Here is a 21,932-nt window from a genome sequence, read left to right as displayed (position 1 = left end):
CCAAAAAGATATCTAAAAGCACATTGGTGAAATTATGAGAATTTGGAGGAGGGGTCTAAGTATCCACTCAGATATTGTTCCAGAATGCAAGATGCACATAATCAGTGGTCTCCCAATGGACTAGTCAATTTTTTCAAGAATGAGGTGTAGAGGTAAACTTGACTTGGTTCCACTTTATGACACTGAAACATAAATATCATAAACTTAAGACCAATATTCTGGTTAATGAATCAAAACTGTAGCCATATCTATAATCATCTCAAATGTGGACAGACCGGGCTGCAAACTGAACAGCACTGAAAAAGACACTGTAGATGACAATGATGGTAATGATACATGGTCAAAACCACTTTAATACATATAATTATGACAGCTGGATTAAATGTGGTGTTTGAACGAAGACAGTGTTAGTGATGATGCCTACCAGCTCCTAGTAGACAAGAACATTCATTTATGTTGTATCGTAAGATGACTGAAAAATAACTCTGTACTATGGCAAGGAATGCAAGGAAGTAAAACACTGTGAATATCCAGTCAATTGTGCCCCAGGCAATTTTGAGCAGAAAAGATATTAGGGCTGATGCCAATGACAATTACCCAGGTGAGCATACTGAAATAATAGTTGCTTGTAATAACTGTTGTGTTGCATCTGTGAAAGCTAAGGCTGATGAGATTAAAATAGGAGAAGACAGCCATAGGTTAGCAGATGCTACCTAAGGGACTATCTGCATTCAAGATGCAAATGTTCCAGATTATATTCTTCAGAAACAGAACTAATGAGATGGCTTGCAACACTTGAGAATATTATTTACAACATCAAGATAATAGTGGTCAATGCCAATGGAAATTGTAGAATGATATTATCGTTAATGGAATTACTAATACCTTCCTTGGCCAGACCAGGGAAATCAAGCATGAAGTCAATTTCAGTCCCACTTTCTAAAGAATTACTATTTCGTTGAGGATATAAAAATAATGATTTCATGTGCTACAGGATATATTTTAAAAATGAATATTTTTAAATGTGCAATTTGATTAGTTGTGGATCACATTTTAGTTAACTACAAAAGTGTTTAATCTGATTGAGAAATTAAAAATCACAACTCTAAATTTAGCTTGTTGCTTTAGCTCTCACTGATAATATATATAATTCCATATATCTTCAAACTATCATCATCCCTGCTTACCTCCAAGACAGGCACCTATGGCTAATGCAAAGATCAGTGGTTTCACAGGTAAATTAACGTCAGGATCTTGACTTAGATTGAGAAGTACAGGAATCTACAAAATGTATATTAAAATAATAAATAGTAAGAGAAACAATAAGATTAAGATTAAAGATAATAACCAGTTACACTGAAGACAAGAAACTTAATTTCTAACTTCTTTTAAAAGTGTTTGCTACAATTATCCTGGGATTAGGTGAATGCTCATCTAAGTACTTTATGTATGGAAATTAGCATAAAGGGAAAGACTATTCTAGAATTTTCCTTGAGAACTGTAGGGGCTTTTAAAAATAATCCCACCAAAACCACAAAAGCACACAAAATATTTGATCCAAAGATTAATCTATCTGAATTTTTGCCGAAAAGGCAGTTAAGGGACAATGTGAGAACTATTTTGAATGTCACTGAGTATTTACAATAACACAAGGAAAAACAAACAGAGCTGATATTTTTTCACAAAGAGAAAGTTTGACAATTTAAATTGGTTCTAATGTTTTAAATTTAGAAAATCTAGACTTTGGGAAGTAATTTATTCAAGGGATTATGTCTGTTTATGCAATTTAGCAAACTAACATCATCATCAATGGAGGTTTGATTAAATCATGGGAGAGATATAAAAGGGTACAAGGGAAGGGTGCCCTTTATTTTTTGTTTTAATCAAAGTTTTGACTAAATATATTATACAAGAAAATATCGCCTCTGAAGATTTTTTAAAAGAAATGTATTAATTGAGCTTTTGCTGATGAGTTTGTGTGTATGTGTAGTAGTTTTATTCAGTGACAGATGATTACTGAATGGTCTTGATCTGAAGATGTTCTACAGTGTATTTTGCATTTTAGATACCCCCTTTTTGCCTTTTGACTTTTATCTCTTATTTCTGCCCGACAAAAGACAGAATGATTGGAGGGCATATGCTGTATGGTGTTGGAAATAACAATTTTAATTATTTGTTTAAAATATTCTTTAACATTTGGTTAGGAGTAGACATACAAGAAATTTCATAATTATTGTTATAGCTGATTTAATATAACATTTTCTAGGTCATAGTAATAAAACTGAAAAATCTTAACAGATGGCTCACGGCAGTATATACTGTAATAGCAGTTTATTGAAATAAATGTGAAGAAAATAAGCTTTTCTTAATAACTATCGTCCAGTCTCCAACCTCCCCTTTGTAGGGAAGGTTGTTGAGAAGGTGGTGGCTCTCCAGCTTCAGCGTACCTTGGAGGAAGCTAACTATCTTGACCCCTTCCAGTCTGGCTTCAGACCCGGTTACAGCACAGAAACCGCTTTGGTCGCATTGACTGATGATCTCTGGAGAGCTAGGGATGGAGGCCATGCTTCCATCCTAGTTCTCCTGGACCTCTCAGCGGCTTTCGATACCATCGACCATGGTATCCTTCTGCGACGACTGCGGGAGATAGGGGTGGGCGGCACTGTCTTGCAGTGGTTCTCCTCCTATCTCTCGGACAGGTCGCAGTCGGTGTTAGTGGGGGGGCAGAGATCGTCCCTGAGGCCCCTAACCTATGGGGTGCCGCAGGGGTCGGTCCTATCCCCCCTACTATTTAACATTTACATGAAACCGCTGGGCGAGATCATCCGAAGGCACGGGATAAAATACCACCAATATGCGGACGATACACAGTTGTATCTGTCCGCCCCGTGCCAACTCAATGAAGCGGTGGACGTGATGAACCGGGGACTGGAAGCCGTTAAAGACTGGATGAGAGCAAACAAGCTGATACTCAACCCAGACAAGACCGAGTGGCTGTTGTGTTTCCCTCCCAAAAATTTGACCAACATACCATCACTCAGGCTGGGGGGGCAAAATTTATACCCCTCAGAAAGGGCCCGCAACTTGGGAGTCCTCCTGGATTCACAGCTAACTTTTGACCACCATCTCTCAGCTGTGACCAGGGGGGCATTTGCCCAGGTTCGCCTGGTGCGCCAGTTGCGGCCCTACCTGAATCGGGAGGCCTTCACAACAGTCACTCGAGCCCTTGTGATCTCTAGGCTGGAATACTGTAATGTGCTCTACATGGGGCTGCCCTTGAAGAGCATCCGAAGACTTCAGCTAGTCCAGAATGCGGCCGCGCGAGTGATCGTGGGCACACCACGGTTCGCCCACATAACACCGATCCTCCGTGAGCTGCACTGGCTACCTGTTGGTCTCCGGGTGCACTTCAAGGTCTTACTCACCACCTATAAAGCGCTCCATGGTAGTGGATCTGGCTATTTGAGAGACCGCCTTCTGCCAATTACCTCCCTGCGTCCCATCAGATCGCATAGAGTTGGCCTCCTCCGTATCCCATCCGCCAGTCAGTGCCGACTGGCGACTACTCGGAGGAGAGCCTTCTCTGTTGCGGCTCCGACACTATGGAACAATCTCCCCGTGGAGATTCGTACCCTCACCACCGTCCAGGCCTTCCGCACAGCCCTCAAGAACTGGCTAGCCCGTCAGGCCTGGGGATAATCTTATTTTCGCCCCTCCCGAATGCTGAGTGAATGTTGAGTTTTACTGTCTAATTTACTTTGTGCACATCTCTTTTTGGTATTGTCCTACACTCCCCTTCCCTTTTTTGATTGTAAGCCGCCCTGAGTCCCCTCAGGGAAAAGGGCGGCCTATAAATAAACAAATCAAATTCAAATCAAATCAAATCAAATCAAATTCCCAAATAACACTCTGAAGGTAGAATCTCTCAATGGTTCTATCATTTTAAAAAAGGAGAGAGTCAAGATGGTCCAGAATGTAAAGGTCACCATTAGGATGACATCAGGGGTGGGTTCCAGTCAGAACTACTGCCAGTTTGCTTGTGGATGCGCTTCCAGCATGGGCACTGGATGCACACTGTGTATGCATGTGCAGTCCAATTAAAATTGTTCTGCGCATGAGCAGAACAAAAAAACCCAAGATGGCAGCACCAGTGGCACTGACTGGGGAACCAGTTCAGGGGCGTGGCAGATGTGGGTCACTGCCAGTTCCAGTGACCCAGGCCACCATATCACTACTGGTTCCGAACCAGTCCAAACCAGTAGGAACCCACCATTGACACATTGTGGCCACTTCATTCCCCTCACCTCAGGTGTGATGGAGACTCTTCCCTTCAAGAATGCACATACCAATTCTATGGCTATCTTCAAAAAGGGAAAATAGAAGAACCAAAAGGGTTGCAGAGGGTTATCAATATCTGAAAAGATTCTAGATCAAATAAATATAGCTTCATCTCTAAGCACTTGAAAACAACATAGTGATGGATTTATTAGCATGGATTTGTTAAAAAGAAATCTTGTCAGTCTAATCTCATTTTACTTCGTTTAACTGTTAACTTTTTTTAATGGAATATGGGAATTGCTATGGTAACTTTCACATCTCAGAGCATTAACGTAAGAGTCCCCTTTTTAATAAAGTAATGGGAAAGGTGGAAATTACTTTAATAAATCAATATCTGAAAGTACTGAAGAAAAATGTATAGTGACCTAAACAACTGGTGACATGCAGTTACTCTACACTGTATCCCTAACAGAAGGATGCAAAGATATATGACTTACCATTGTAGCAGTGAATGGAATATTGTCAATTAGAGATGATGCCAATGCAGAGACCCACAGAATTAAAATAATAGCAACTGTCAGGCGTTGCTCTTCAGGGACCACCTGGCAGACAGGCAGAACAGAAAGGAAGGATTAAATAGATGGCCTTTTCAATGAAAGCAATTATTTTGCAAATAAGATTGTCATTGATTTATCCTGCTATAACTCATGTTAAAATTCTGCAGATTTGTATATAACTCAATGTTAGATAGGTCAACTTTATTATATCTTTGAGCAGTGTAGTAGAAGTCATTGTTTAAAATGCTTTGTTTTAAAAACTCAATTCAAATATGTACATAAAAATAGCATAATTATCTGATTCAGTAGAAATAAGAAAAAGACACAGAAATATAAAATTACATAAAAATTATATTCTGTGTTCCAGCTATATGCTGAATAGTTTTTTGGGGAAAAAGTAGTCCAAAATTTACAGGGCCCTTTTCCCAGTTATAGCAATAGCACTTAGACATATACCGCTTCACAGTTCTTTACAGCCCTCTCTAAGTGGTTTACAGCCAACAATTTGGGTCCTCATTTTACCCACCTCGGAAGGACAGAAGGCTGAGTCAACTTTGAGCCTGGTTTGATTTGAACTGCCAAATTGCAGGCAGCCGGCACTCAGCAGAAATAGCCTACAGTACTGCGCTCTAACCATTTTGGCACCGTGGCTCAAAATATAGTTTTTTATTATATAACTAATCAGCCAATTAATGGCTAGTTATATGATGTACATTATATATACAATAATATACTTAAACATATCAAGAGTCATCTTTATTTTTTTTTAAAAATCCTCTGAGATTCCAAATAAGCCTCATAGCTGTTCATTTATAATAGTGACTATGTGCCTCCTCCCTCAAAAAACAAAAATCAGCCACTCTTCAAGGGAATCATTATGATTGGTAAAGAAGCAAAATTGCCATCTTTTTTTCTTATAAACTGCTATTTTGCAGCTGCTGTATACTGTTGTAGCTACTTTGTTAATTTTTTTTTGCATACGTTTTTAAACACTTATGAGGTGTTTTCCCTATCAAATATATTCACAGGTCCAAAGGACTGGAAGAGGCTCTCCTACAACCAAGGAAGAATCTATGTTTGATTCCCTTTCCCGGCGCTAACTGTAGCCTGAGAATAATAATATCCAGATCCAATATTGGAGCTTTTTCTTTTAAAAAAATCCCTGATTCCAAAGTTCCATCTTCTAACAATTCATCTAAGAGAAAAACCCCAGGATTTCACTGCATTGCTTGCCTTTGAATCTAGGACTATATCTCTGACAGCAGAATATAATCATTAATTTAATACCATAAATATGAAAAAATATAACTTATCCTTTAAAAAAAAAATTGTAAACTATACCTTTATCAGCAAAGCTGTTTGTTCTCCTATGTATTCTATTAAATGAAGATGAGCCAAAGCCTTTTTTTTTTAAAGGAAAGAAAGAAAGAAATGAAGTAAATTCAGCAAATAAAATATGCATTCTAAATTATTAGGCAAAATAATTGCCCATTAATGAAATTATTAATCCAAGTTTTTTAAAACACTTGTTACAGAGCTAACAAAAGTTAGTAAACTGGAACCTAGGTACTGTCTCTCTCTCCCTAGTAATTAAAACAAACATTTGTTTTTCCCTCAGGAAAGACTGATGTAATTTTTCAGTTAATATGGATTCTCAAGCAGATGGTTAATGCTCAGAACGGTTTACAAGAATTTAGGAATTATTATACTCTAGCCACAAAAGAAGACTGGGGTCAGTAGCAAAGAATAAATTTTTTATACCAAAGGCTCTAGTTTTATTGCCTTGAACAAAAGTTTAGAAAACAGATTCCATGGAATGTAGACAGTCCTTGATGAGATGAACTAACATTAAGTAACATGTAGGTACTGAATTAAAATTGCAAAAACAAATTAGAAAGGGGTTATTTAGAGATAACTGATTGAAATTCTGCAGAGCCTGAGAATGTTCTAAGAGGAATTTTCCAAGAAGGTAGATGAAGATCTGATTATGATCTTCATATATTATAAATGGCTGATATATAATTAAAAGGAGAGATGTTGTTGACTATGATCCTGTAGGTTTACATGTTGAAAATGGCAGATGAATAAAGTACAAAGTCTAAAATACATAAGCTTCATCTAAGTGCAAACATTTCATAAGTCTCACGACAGGAACTGTTTCACAGAAGCCTCTATAAATTCTTTCAGATATCCCCACTCAAAATGAAGATATGTGCTATAAGTAATCTTGACCACTAACTTAGCTGGCTTCAAAAACAGGTTGGACCAATTCATAAAAGGTATGGGAATCAATGGCTATTAGCATTGTTTGCAGTATGGCTGCCTTTGAAAGTCATCTGTTAGGAGAGTAAGGTAAAGGTAAAGGTTTCCCTCGCACCTGTGTGCTAGTCATTCCCAACTCTAGGGGTGGTGCTCATCTCCGTTTCAAAGCCAAAGAGCCAGCGCTGTCCGAAGACATCTCCGTGGTCATGTGGCCAGCATGACTCAATGCCGAAGGCACACGGAGCACTGTTACCTTCCCACCAAACGTGGTTCCTATTTTTCTACTTGCATTTTTACATGCTTTCAAACTGCTAAATTGGCAGAAGCTGGGACACATAAGCTGGAGGTCACTCCATTACACAGCGCTAGGGATTCAAACCACCGAACTGCCAACCTTTCTGATCAACAAGCTCAGCATTTTAGCCACTGAGCCACTAATCTGGGAGATTAGTGATTTCCTTAAATTGATCAACTAGTACGAAAATAGATTGTGGGACTAAACGGGGGCTAGTCCAAAGGGCTCTGTTTACAACATTCTTATCCTGGGATGGGGAAGTCACCCAGTCAAATCAGAATCAAAAAATGTTTGTGACACTTATCCTAGCTTGAAACTATATATAAATATATTTTACAAAGAAACCTGGTTACAATGATGTGGAGTAAACAGAATATATGTATAATAATATCTGAATAATGTGGTATGAGAAGATTCTTGTTGTCACTCTCTTTTTATCCTATGAGTAAGGTGACCAGATTTTCAGATTGGTAAAGAGGGACACCTTTGACCGGGGGGGGGGGGGCTTGATTAAAAATTTTATACGGAGCCACAAACATTTTCATACAACGCAAAAATAGTATTGTAATATTTTTTTTTATTTCAACATAACTACAATTTACAAATATAAATTGTAACTGTTGCCAAACATCAAAATTTTGATCACGTGACCATGAGGATGCTGCAACGGTCGCTAAGTGTGAAAAATGGTCATCAGTCATTATTTTCAATGCCATTGTAACTTTGGTCACTAAGCCCATTATACCACCTTTCTTGCCACAGTTCTTAAGTGAATAACTGCAGCTGATAAGTTAGTAACATAAGTGAATCTGGTTTCCCCATTTGACTTTGTCAAAAGGTGATTATATGACCCCAGGACACTGAAACCATCATAAATATGAATCTGTTGCCAAACATCAAAATTTTGATCACGTGACCATGAGGATGCTGCAACAGTCGCTAAGTGTGAAAATGGTTGCTAAGTGTGAAAAATGGTCATCAGTCACTTTTTTCAATGCCATTGTAACTTTGGTCACTAAATGAACTGTTTGAAAGCTAAGGCTAGCTTGCATTATCTTTAGAAAGTCTACATGAATATAGTTTGTAAATCCCCCTGTATTGCTCCTTTCCCATGACTCCTGACGCTGGCAGGTAGACTGCCCTTGCCCACAGAAGCTCAAGAGGAGAAAATTGGATAAAGCATACCTTAGTCATGCTGGATGAAAATTTAAATTTCTAACTTGCCTCTTTTTGGGGGGTGAGGGGGGGGGCGTCAAGGCTGCCCAGGAAGACCAGCAGAATAATAATTTAAAAAAAGAGATGACTTAATACGATAAATAGAGAAATGTGTAGAGAAATGTAAAGAATGAAGAGGGATAGATGAATGAAAAGGGGGAAAGATGTATGAGTTTTTAAGAGTCTGGGGCTGCAAAACGGGGGTTATTAATCTGTGTGTGTGTGTGTGTGTGTGTGTGTGTATCCAGCCTTCATTCCTGCTCACTTCACACTGGATGCCCAAAAAGAGCAGTCAAAATGTGTGTGTGTGTGTGTGTGTGTGTGTGTGTGTGTGTGTGTGATTTTTACCAGCAACAAAAGGCTAGCAGCTACCAGGGTCTTTTATTTGCAGCTGTTAAGTGCTCGGTTACAGCAATTGCGAGATCTCAGGAGGAATGGGGGAACCTGGGGGGGGGGCGGGGGGGCGGGGGGTCAGAGATCACAAGGTAGGAAAGGGATAGATTAAAAAATAAGACGGGATTGTACACCCCCACCCACCCACTCCCAACCCCATCCGACAGAAGGAGACGAGAGAAGAGCAGTGGAGAGAAGGAAATCTCCTCCATCCCCCCCGCCTCTTCCAAATTATACACACAGACACTGCCCTCCCCATGCCACAACCCCAATTCCAACCACACCAATTCAAGCTCCCAGATCTCTCTCTCTCTTTTTTTTCTCCACTCATCCCCCCCTCAACCAAACAAACGAGCAAAGGAAATACAAGAAAAGCAACTTTTTAAAAATAAAGAAAGAAATAAATGAAATCCAAGGCACAGGAGGAAAATCCCCCTTTCCCCTAATTCTCACTCCCCTCCCCCATCCCGCCTCCCGATCCATTTGGGGTGGATTTCTTTATTTGCAATAAATTCTGGGTATTTTTCCCCCTTTTTTTAAAGGAAGGAAAATGACAGATCTTCTCCCTCCCTCCCACCCACCCCCCTTACCAAAGGAGACCGGAGAAAAGCAACCAGATCGAAAGGAAGGGAGATATGATTGGAAGAGCAGGAGGGGAGGGAGGGCTGCGAGCAAGCCGAGCGGAGGGAGGGAAACCACTGCCCTCTAAAGACCACATCGGGAATGACACTTCAGAGAAATAATTTTTTTTAATGGCGTCCTTTTTAAATTGGGACTTTTTGAACATGCAGCAGGACACGGGACAAATTTTGAAAAATCGTGACTGTCCCGCCAAAAGCAGGACGTCTGCTCACCTTACCTATGAGGCAAGTCTATCCTAGAATTTTGAATTAAAAACTTTATTTACAGTAAAATTAAGTCTTTAATAATGTCTGAACTTAGTTGTTTGCTTGCAAATGTTTCATTACGCAACTAGGTAGCATCATCGCTCCTCAGTTCAACCCTGAGCTATAAATATTCTTTTCTATTTAAATAATAAGACCCAAAACAGCTGAACTAAGGCCTAAATAAATGAGAAATGAGACCGTTAAAATGGCTTAATCCAGGAAGTCATAAAGTCCAGAACACCATTTAGCATTTATTACTACCATCTCAATTTATATTGTTCCTGATTCAAGCTATTCACTCATAATATGTAACCCAGCTACAAAAAGTTATACAGATTAGTAGATTTGGCATTATATTAGAACATGCTACTCTGTAAATCACCATTAATCAAAAGATAGGGATGCAAAATGTTATTCCTATTTACATTTAAATTTCAAGTTTCACAAATCAGATCCCCTGAAGCAAATACATTGCTTTACTGCTCGGACTCTTAATATTTTTACCAGAAAACCACATGCAATTTTAATTCTGAAACTATCTTAGACAGTTCTCCTTAATCAAATCTATTTCTTGAAGTATTGTGCAAAAATAAACTATATTTTACTTATAACTTCCCTACCTTGGCCGGATTCAAGAGGAAACATATTCTCTCCAGTTTTTTGAAAAAATTAAAACAAACATACAAGTCTTTAAACAGTGTTTCATGGCAACAAATATACCACGGAATTAAAGTTATTTCTTCAAGTGGTCTGCACTTTGTAATTCATTTACCAACTAATATTAAACATTCCTTTACAAATTTCTATGCTTGTTGAGAGAATTTTTCTTACTTGCTTTATTCCAATTTATTTCAGGCAGCATACCCAGTTCAGGTAATCCCATGGACAAACCTTAGCAAGTCTGCAAAGCCTTTGGTCAAATTTCTCTTGGGTAGAAATTAATAATCTGTATCCAAAATCTGCTTGCTTACTTTGGGTTAGCATTTGATGTACCTCTTGCCAACTGCAGACAATAACTTTTGTCCACAGTTTTTCCTCTTTTTCCATTTTCTTCATGAAAATAATATTGATGCCTTTTTTCTGCCACCAAACAAATGCAGAATATTTTTTGATACAGCAGGCACTCCGATCTAATTCTTGGCATTTCAAAGATAAGATTTCTTCATTTTACATATTATTATATATCATAACTATGCAAATCTACATTGCAAGGTGACCTGTGAAGACCTTTCCAGTTTCTCTAAGTTGCTCGGTGTCTTTTGTATTCTTCAGTATCCCAGGCTCTTACACATAGTCAGGTTTTTAGAATTTTATGAAAGGCTTACAAGGTGAGAGCCATTCTGACTCCAAAGGAAGAATGTTCCAGAAGGCTGGGGCTATAGCCAAGAAGGCACACCTCTTTCCCCTCCAACCAACTTTCCTTAGCTGAGTTGTCCCATAGCATTCCCATTTTATTGCAATAAACATAGATGAAAAACTAATAAATGGACACTGCCACCTAGATGTGCACTGACGAATATAAAACCCACAATGAGTTTCTTAGAATATATGGTCCAAATTCAACTATCGCTTGGGCTCTCGGGCTCAGATATGAAGAGAATAAAACAAGAATAATTGTCAAGTTTGCAATGGTCAAAATATGATGGAAATACTGTGCATCCATCCAGTTGTAAAAAGGAAAAGCATTTAAATAATGTGTCTACCGCTATACACAAGAATCATCTAAAAATAACCTCTGCTTTTACTGTAGTAGTTCCAATCTTTTAAAGTTCATTTCTATGTTTCCCTGTGATGGGAAGAGATGAACACTCAGCGAGGCATGGCAATAAAAACAACAGAACAGTTGGAGCTATGATAAGTTCTGCAGAGAAACAATTTGGCTAAAAGTCATTAGTGTAGCTCAGCTGGTTAGAGAAGTTGAGTGTGGCATACTCAAAATTCTAGAAGAAAATTAGACTTGAAGAACCAATACACCTGCAAGATTTACTCAACTATGATTGGGGGCTACATTGTGAGTTTATATTTTCATGCTGTTTCCGACCTGGGAAAAAAACACCTTACCTCTACCTGAATAGTTACATTTAGCTTGATTAACTTAGTGGTATGTGCATACGGAGTTCTTTCTTTTATGTAGGATTTCTGACTTGGCACTGTGTAAAAATCATTACAATAATCCTAAAATTATTGCTAGTTATTCCGCTGTTACTTGTATTCAGAAGTTTGCCCTTTCCTAGGATTTTTTATTGAACTGAGGACAAATGACACCTAGAATTGCACTGTTTTACTATAAGCACACCTGAATTAAAAGAAATAATTTCGGCACTCCAGTTCTGCTAACTTTGTGAGTTTATAGAGATCTGGAGTGTCTTTCAATTTAACAAAGTAACTTCTTTCTTTATTCATTTCATAGAAGTGCCTTTACTCTGAATATTGTAATCCTATCAGTTCAGGAGTTTAATTTATTTAGCAGGAAAACAAATTGGGAGACGTACAATTTACCATATACAACGTACATGAACTGTGAAAACTCACATTGTATTTATCTGTTTGTACCCTCAGGTTAGCCCAAACAGTACATTATACTACAGCAATTTTTGAATTGAGGAATATAAATTTTGCTAATTTATAGCATGCATTAAAAAAATCCAGGCTGTAATACTCCCTGGCAGAAAGCAAAGTCCTGGGGAAGCTGTCAGGAAGTCAGAAGTCACTCTTATTTCCACTGCCCATCTGTGGTCAAACCGCTTAGGTAAATAAATATTGATTTATTATTGAAGATCATTTGCCACTACAATTTTTCTATTTATAATATATACTCTTCTTAGATTATCATTAGACTCTCCAGCATTGGGGTAAGAAAATAGAGTCATCTTAAAATTTAATGTTCATTCTGTTCACATTAGACTAGGGGTGTCAAACTCAGATCGTCACAGCGGTGTTGAGACTATTTTCCCCTTTGCTAAACCGGGTGGGGGCGGGACCAGCATGTGACACATCCAGACCTCAGGCCATAAATCTGACACTGTACTACTTTTCTCTCAAAGAATGACAGAATAGGTCGAAGGGTTGTCTATTTACTATCTAAAGAGTTTTTAAAAGTGCAGCAGTGCTTATTCTTTACAATGATCAAAACATTATGGCATGGCTTATATTCATTTCATCCCATAGAAGAGTTTAGGGCACACAATGTATTTTTCCATATAGTTACCTTACTCTATCCATCAGCAGAAGAATTTTCTAGGCTGTATGATATAACAACTGGATGAAAGTATTCATTCTTTCTCTTTCTAAGATTCTTAAACTTAGCTAAATTTTCTATATTATTTGCCTCTCCGTAAGCCTCACTGAATTTACCTTTGATTACACAGATAAAACATTGAAATGGGAAACAGAGCACCCTGGAGAAATGCAGATGAAGATTTTCTTAATTCACTGAACTCAAAGTAAAAAAGCTTGCAATTTGGGACACAGCTGTAAGATAAATCTTTGCACTGATCTTGGATTTAAGAGATCTTCCCTTTCTGTAATATGTATAAGTCTTCACTTTTGTCAAGCAATAAAGCCCTGTCTTTAAAATTTTCATTTTAATGTGGGCCATTAGCTCACAGTCAAAAATGACAAAAGGTTGTTTTACCTTGTTTCCCTGAAAATAAAACTTCCCTGAATAATAAGCCAATCGGGCTTTTGAGTGCATGTGCTAAAATAAGCCCTCCCCTGAAAATAAGCCCTTTCTGAAAATATTGCAACACAGCAGCAGCCATGAGGTGATCATGCTTGTTATAGCCCAGCAACAGCCTGTGCTGCGTTCTAATTGGTCGGGCGAAGCACAGCCTGTGATTGGTGGTTGTAATGACAGTTAAATGACAGTTGGTACCTGAGAGTATAAATACTGTGACAGTTGTAACACATTCTGAATCGCTGTCATCTCGCAATAAACATCTACTCTCTGATTCCATGGCTCCTGTGTCTTTCCCTTCAAACATATATTTAACAATGCTCACCACCTTCTGCACCTCAAAATTAATAAGACCTCCCTGAAAATAAGGCCAAGTGCTTATTTTGGGAGTCAAAAGAAAATAAAATCCTGTCTTATTTTTGGGAAAACACGATATCTTATCTTATCTTAATCTTAAGGATCCCAATGCTCTGTAAAGCAGGATTTCCTTTTCAGTCCTGAGAGTAGATAGTGATAATTACAAGAGAATAATTTCCTAAAGTTCCTTTTCCTTCTTTTAATTCACACAATTTTTGAACGAAGGGATAGATCACTTTGTTTCAGGCTACACAATTTTGGGGTAGCATTCTGGGACCTGTGCTCAAAAACATAGCAGGCCAAAGGAAAAAGTTGTTGGGGTGAAAACAATGATGAAATTAATTACCTTAATTAAATATAATTAAGATATTCCCCATACATTTTATATATTCCCCCTTTTTCACAGTCAGTCATATTTGATGAAAACCTTTGCGGGGAGGGGGGCACAGGCTACATCAGAAATATACTGAGGCCACATGAAAGGTTACATATCTTGACTATTAACAGAATCTCACACCAAATCAAAACTAATACTGAAAAATTGGATAGTCTCCGATTTAATTTGCACCTAGCACATAGTCAAGGCACTCAATCCCTATATCCTGATTAGATCAAGCACACAAGCCACTCAGTACAGCTAGCAAAATTATAATTCTATTAAACTCAAAATATTTAACAGACAAAATGCCAGAGAAAGCACGAACAATAGGCAAGCATTCACATCAACGGTTTCTCAAAAGACATCATACTATCATTGGAGATTCCCAAAGGGAATGGTTCTTGGTTATGTCAGCCTTAACATTTTTATGTTAAGAGGAAAAATAGTAAATATGGTGATCCTTCCTCTATGCCACACCATATAGTAAACATATAGGATGGGGATGATAGATTTCATCTGTCGGTATTTGCAAAGAAATTGTCCTTTACACTCTTTTATTCAGAGCATATTTATACCAAGAGTTCCTAACTCATATGTCTTGACCCAGAAATATTTAGTCCATATCTGAAAATTCCAGCTGCAGAATAAATATCAGAACACAGAAGTTGTGCAGTACTGCCTTTACAAGAATAACTTCACATCATAATTGTAAATTAATCATTCTGTGTGAGAAGAGCAATCTATATTTCACTTGATTGAAAACCAACTCAAGAAAGTAAAAATGAAATGTTTCCTTTTTGCTGTCACCAAGTTTTTAAACACTCTTTTAAAATGTCTTCATCTTACCTCCATTAAAACAAATAATGCTGCAAAGAAAAGGAGAGTTGCCCATTCCACTCTGTTCAGAATCATTTCAAAATCATGAATGTTGGCTAGCACAAGAAGCCATACGGCTCCCAACATAGCAATCCATCCTACATAAAAAGAGAAGAAAGTTAGCATGAATATAACTGAGTCCATTTTAATCAGCTACGTGTAAATCTACAGTACACATACCCTTTGGGTACAGGAATATTAAAAACATATTTATACTGTAGAATAGCAAATAATCATGGTTAAACTTGCAACTTATTTTCCCTTGGGGAATAGTTTATGTGCTTTTAATATCTCAAGTACTTTAATAGATGGATCTTCTCTAATACCATTATTTCTGTGTTCTACTTTCTTTCATGCCCTATAAAAGATAATATCCGGAAATTCTTTTAAAAAGAAATCTGGTTATAAACTAGTTGTAAACTTGCAATGTAACCTATGCTTTTTTTCCCCTGATGTGAATCCAACACTTAGAATTCAAAACAAGGCCATGCTAAAAAAAAAAAAAAAAAATCAGGCTTGACTATGACTATTAATCTGGTATTCTAATTTTTTTTTAAATATGTCTTGACTCAGAAATATTTAGTCCATGCTGAAAATTCCAGCTGTGAAAATAAATATCAGAACACAGAAATTGTGCGATAATATAGCTGCCTTTACTACAATACTAACTTTACATGATAATTGTAAATTAATCATCCTGCTTGAGAAGAGCAATCTATATTTCACTCCCATTTTTACTATATGAATTTAGGAAAAAGGGTACAATTTAATGCTGAAATTAAGTTTTTCTAGATTTCTTTCAAAGGGGGCCAGTTATCATGATTCCAAATGGACTCCATCCTGAGCTGAATAACACAATAACATAATATCTCTCCACAACTATTGGCAGGGTTTGTTTCTGTGGACCTTACCCATTTCTGTGATCTTCAGTTACAGTTCTGAGTGGTTGTTTTTTAAAAAAAAAATGAATTCTACAACCAGAGTATTATACCTTGGGAATTTATATATACTGAACTTATTTAAAGGACGTGCACATATTGCATGTTAGATAAAAATGGTTCCTATGTTTTTTATTCTTCTTTGTGTTAAGGCATTGCAGATTCTTTATTTATGCATTGGGGAAATATTAATGGGATATTTCTTCAAATATTATGTGAATGACTACTAAAAGCTGAATTTCTCAAAGAAAATATTCAGACAGTATACTACAAAAGAATAAAATTCAGTTGCAAAGAAACAAAAGAATATAATAGCTGCAGTCTTTCAAGATAACCTTTAAGCCTCCTTAGTGTATTCATTCCTCTTTGAATGTAATCAAGACTGAGTTTAAAACCCAACTAAAACTGAAATAGTTTTCTCTAATATGAAATAAATATTTTAAAATGAAAATATTCATTCATGCTCATAGTAATCTATTAAAATCAATGATACTTTCCACAAAGTCATAATGTACATGGCATACAACAAATATAAATAAAAATAACATGGTTACTAGCAGGGACAATTTTAATATTTTCAAAGGGAATCTAGTGCAATGGGACAGTAATGTCCCAATAATTGGCATAAAAATTAAGAAATATGCACAGAACCCAAAGAAAAGTCCTAAAATAGGCATTTTTTCCAGCTGGACTTCAACTTCAACTTCATCATTCAACAATGACAAATAATATGCTGGCTGGAAGATTATGTGCATTGAAGTCCAACTCATTTGCAAAGTAGCAAGTTGTGAAAGATTGTCCTAGAAGGAGGTGCAGTCGATATATTGTAATGACTGAAATTTCTGTACCTGGCAGTATTTTCTGGATTGGACAAATGACATCACTGCCTTCGAGACATTATTTATCTTTACCACATCAGCTAAGGTAGACCCCAACTACACAATTATATTCAATTCTTGTTGGATAAGACAGAGTTACACACACAAAGGCATGTACACCAGGCAGACAACCCAACCTAAAGAGTCTATTTTATACATAGTTGAATTAAACTCTTTTTCACAGGAGAGACACAATGATAATTGTAGTGATCATCAGTCCTTCTTTTTTAAGTTTATCTCTAAAGACTATTGCTGAATTTTGAAGGAATAGAATCAGAGTTATGTCTGTAAAAGAAAAGGTTTTCCAAAATATAATAGACAAAGTCCAGGTAAATATTCCAGCCTTAAGTGAAGAATCAGTCTACCTGCCAAGGAATCTTAAAAAAGGGTGATCAAACAGCTCACAGAGATTTTGTCTTAATGTACTCACCACTTAATGACAACTGTTTATCCAGTTTCTAAGACTTTGTAATCTAACACCATTTTCTGGCATGCTTATTAAGAAAATGTGAATTAACTTCTACAGTCATACAAGCCCGCCCCTCTCCTCATTTTATACCTGAATGTCACAAGTACATTCCAAAAAGACAAGTAAAACATGATATTTCATCTATTATCTTGCTGAGTTTGGAGTGTTCCTTGTCATAGATGCCACTGCCAGAATCAATTCTCCAGGGTAATAAACAAGAATACACTTCTGATAAAATACTTAGTACTGAGCACCTTTATTTAAAGAGCACTTTTTTAAAATAATGCCATAAATTATCTGTTGGACTCTATTTGTTGTTTCCATGGCATTGCCCTTTTAAATGATTCACCGTTAAGTGAATCACTTTAATTATTTAGTTGATAACAGGCTTAAGTGAATCTGGCTTCCCCATGACTTTGCTTGTCAGAAGGTCACAAGGGGACCACATAACCTTGGCACACTGCAACCGTCATAAATATGAAACAGCTACCAAGTGTCTGACTTTGGATCAGGTGACCATGGGGATGCTGCAATGTCTTAAATGTGAAAAGCTGTCGTAAGTCACTTTTTTCAGTGCTGTTGTAACTTTGAACAGTCATTAAATGAACTGTTGTAACCGAACGATTGGTGTGATTTTTTTAAAAAAAAATCCTATTTAGTAAAGGGAAGTGGATCAGTTTTTACATGAGGTGTAGAACAAAATGCAATAATACTTAACTTTGTTTTTCTGTGACTGCCAATTTTGCTACATTGTCCTTACAGTAATTAGGACCTTCACTGTAAAGTATAATTGCTTCTGCTTGCAGGCACAGTTAAAAGAAACATTATGGTGTCAACAGGTTGTAAGGTTATACTGCTACCCAACCGACTATGTTTACCCATGAGATGATTGAAAAGTGCGACACAAGGTTTTCCTGCGCAGACTTTGCACTCTGAAATCTTCTAAAATATTATTTTTCCCTATGGGGGAAAGGACTAAAGTAGCTTTAGAAAGGCAAAATTTGGGAAAAACATTCTTATACTAAGCTCAGGGCGGAATTCAAATCTCAGCAGTCTAATTCAAGCAAGGTTTTCAAGAAGAATAACAAATTTCAAATAGTGTATAGATTTGCTGCTCAATTAAATATCTATCCCCTTCCTACTCCCACCCATATCTCTTTGAATCTCCTGACTGAAATCCTCCCAGACTCCAAATTTTCTTTTTTGTACTCACCCAGAAACAAAGGAAAGCCTTACTAATGAAAAAATAGAAAACAAAGACCGTAAGAGTTAGAATCTGAAGCAATTAATTGCCCAGATCTTTACCTGTTTATTTATTATTATTAAGTATAATAGGATTTAGTCATATCAAATAAGGATGCACAGAATCTCTGCTGCACATCTGTTTTATTGAGGAATAAACAGTTTACTTGGAAACTAATATCCTTATCAAACTTACATGCAAATAAATGCCACCCACTGAGATAACAAGTATGGTTAAGGTGCTGGACCAAGAGCAGAAGGACCCAAATTCTAGTTATCCTTTTGGGCATTTAAGCCAGCTGGGTGACTTTCTCTCAGTTCTAGTCTAGTCTGTGAAATTGAAAAACAAACACTGGTATATCACTTCTGCAATCTTGCCAAGGAAACCATGTGGCCCTGTCCATGCAGTCGCCAGGAGTTAAGACTAATTTTAAAAAGAAAAGCCATTGAGCATAATGATTCTGACTTCATAGTAAAGGAATGGAAATCTATTGCAAAGCAAAGCAAATTTGGAAATTAACAATCTGGGCTTGACTTGGTTCATTGGCTGATCTACTGGTAGCATAGTTCCCATGAATTTAAAAGCGTTCAGAATAAATATAATTAGCTTCTTCTTGAAATACGTATTTTGAATAGATATATTCTTGGGGTTTCAGATTAATAACTTCCATTTGTTTGTGTGGGCAGGGAGGATAAAGGACAGAAGCCTGACAATGTCTTCATGCAAATATACAACACATATGTTTGTTAGACACCATGACATAATTTTTGCTAAGTTGTCATGGCACAGAAGTAGTCTTTCTGATATCAGTGTGGTTGGTAACAATTACTGAAGGTAGTCAGTAACAATTCTGTACTTTTTTCTTGCTAAGGCATATTGTACTTTGCAAACCAATCTTATTTTGTCTGCAATGAATAGGAGAAAAAAAGGCATGCAGAGGCATCGTTGTGCATGTATATCTCACAGCAAAAATCCTTAGCCATACATCGATATAGTTTTAAATATATGTCCCAATTTTACCTTACAAATAATTCAGAGTAGGTAACAAGATAAAATATAGACCCTAACAGTGAAGTCATTTTAATAAGGACAAGCTAATACAGCTCTCACTATTCCTCATTTTGAAATTTCAGAAGTAATTTCTAGTTGAGCACATGAGACACCCAAGAGTAACATAAACATTTTATCATTGCTAGACAGGGCTTCAGGAAAAGGTCACACATGGCTACTTGGTAATCAGTCTATTATGTTCATTCATTTAACTGTGGGAAATTACTGCAAAATCTAGCTAACCTGCATGGCTGTCCAAGCAGCAACAAAACTGAAAAATAAAAAGCACTTACATGTGCAAATCCTGCCATTTTATAGTTGTTTCCTTATTAAGATACAATATCCCTGTTTTCTGCATAATGCATTCAGTGTCATTCGTTTAAAGCAGGGAGTATGCCAAAGGGGCTCTATTGTTGCTCTTTCCAATTAGAGTGTTTAATTTCTCCAGCTTTCTTAGGTAAATAAATCAATAAATAGGCCAACTGCTTTCTGAAGAAATAACAATAAAGCCAGAATCTATTAAATCTGAATAATTCAACCTAATGTTACATGTTTAAAAGGGAAAGGGAGCAGCCTGACTTCACCAGCCATTCCAAGAATCTCATATCAATCCTCAATCCCCATGCCAGTTGGCAGAGCCTTGTCTTAACACTCTTTTGGAAGGCCAGAAGAAGGAGGCTTGCTTCACCTTGGGGAGGAGCGGGTGTAACATGTTCCAAAGAGCAAGGTGAAAACAAAGAAGGTTCTCTTCTGGATCTTACCAGTCAAAATCCTTCAACTAGTTTCACGGTTTCTTTAGCATAACACATTTTCATTGAATATATGCATTTTGTGCAGAGCATAAATAGGGTGACCAGACATCCTGCATCTGGCGGGACAGGCACACTTTCCCATAATTTTTCCCGTGTCCTGGGCCGTTCTCGAAAAACCCCACTTTATTTTGGTGCTCACAGCTTGCTCGCTCCCCCGCCCATCAGCTGCTAGCTCGCTCGCTCGTTCCGTTCTACACTAAAAATCTAAGCCAGCCCAGCCTGCCACTCACTGATTGGCCTGGACTCCAGTTAATCAGTGAGCTGGCTGGGATGGAAAACTTTAAGCACACCACGTGCTTAAAATTTTCCATCCCAGCCAGATCACTGATTGGCTGGAGTCCGCTTAGCTTAGCACGCTCCATTTCCTTTCGTCTTTTGCTTGCTGCTTAACTGGTGAGTAACGTTACTGGTGGAAATCGGGAGGCGCTGAGGGGAGGAGACGGCTCTCTCCTTCTCCCCCTTTGCGGAGTTTCCCTGTGTCTCCCAGGTCGCGCCCATCCCCTCTCAAAAGTATTCATCCCGCTTCCTCCTCTTCTTCCTCCACCTCCTCCTCCTCCCCGTCCATGGTAGCAGCCACAGGATGGGGCGGCAGTGAGAGAGAGCGAGTGAGAGAGAGAGGGTTCCGTCCCACGAGGAGACACCCACCGAGCTGCGGGTCCCCCCGCCACCTTCTTTCCCTCGTGGTCACTTCCCTTCTTTCGACTCATGGTCGCTTCCCACCACTGGCGGCGCCTCGCTTCCCACCATCCCGCCATCGCCCAGCCGCCGCCAACGCCTCCCCTTCCTCCCTCCCTCCCCCTCGGACTCCTCTTCCTGCCCCTGCCACCTCAGCTTGGAAGGGCCGGGAGAGTGAGAGAGAGAGAGAACGGGGGAATCTCTCGGGGCTCGCCGGAGCGCTGCTCCTTTACCAGAGTGAGGGTGGCGCGGGGAAGACAATCTGCCAGAGGAACCTTCTGAAGTGGAGGTGGCAGCGGCTGGGCACGTGCTGCTCTTTCCCTCCGCGGCCTGGTCCTCTCCGTTCCCAAGCAGCCCCATCCTCTCCTCCTCCCTCGGTCCTTCCCGCGGCCGCCTCGCCAAAATCTCGCTCTCCCTCCCCCTGCTTCGGCCGCTGCTGGCCATTGCCCAGCCGCCACAGCCACCTCCCCTTCCTCCCTCCCCCCCAAACTCCTCTTCCTGCCCCTGCCACCTCAGCTTGGAAGGGCCGGGAGAGAGAGAGAGAGAGAGAGAGAGAGAATGGGGGAATCTCTCGGGGCTCGCCAGAGTGCTGCTCCTTTCCCAGAGCAGAGAGAGAGAAGGAAAGAAGGGGGGAGAGAAAACTTGGTGCCCGAGCCCTTTCCCCACATCCCTATGCAGCGGGGAAAGAGAGG

General features: G+C 38.5%; 1 protein-coding gene across 1 annotated transcript in view; it reads right to left on the bottom strand.

Annotated features, from left to right (window-relative positions):
- Positions 1-21,932, bottom strand: part of OCA2 (OCA2 melanosomal transmembrane protein) — a 196,672-nt gene that overhangs the window by 51,780 nt on the left and 122,960 nt on the right. Inside the window, 4 exon segments of the mRNA XM_032226226.1 lie at positions 1,188-1,281; positions 4,776-4,880; positions 6,177-6,236; positions 15,146-15,273. Of these exon segments, the coding sequence (XP_032082117.1) occupies positions 1,188-1,281; positions 4,776-4,880; positions 6,177-6,236; positions 15,146-15,273 (387 nt within the window).

Source organism: Thamnophis elegans, chromosome 11 (assembly GCF_009769535.1).
Source record: "Thamnophis elegans isolate rThaEle1 chromosome 11, rThaEle1.pri, whole genome shotgun sequence".
NCBI classification, from domain to species: domain Eukaryota; kingdom Metazoa; phylum Chordata; class Lepidosauria; order Squamata; family Colubridae; genus Thamnophis; species Thamnophis elegans.
The sequence above is the reverse complement of the archived record's forward strand: the minus strand, read 5'-3'. Positions and strand labels throughout refer to the sequence as shown.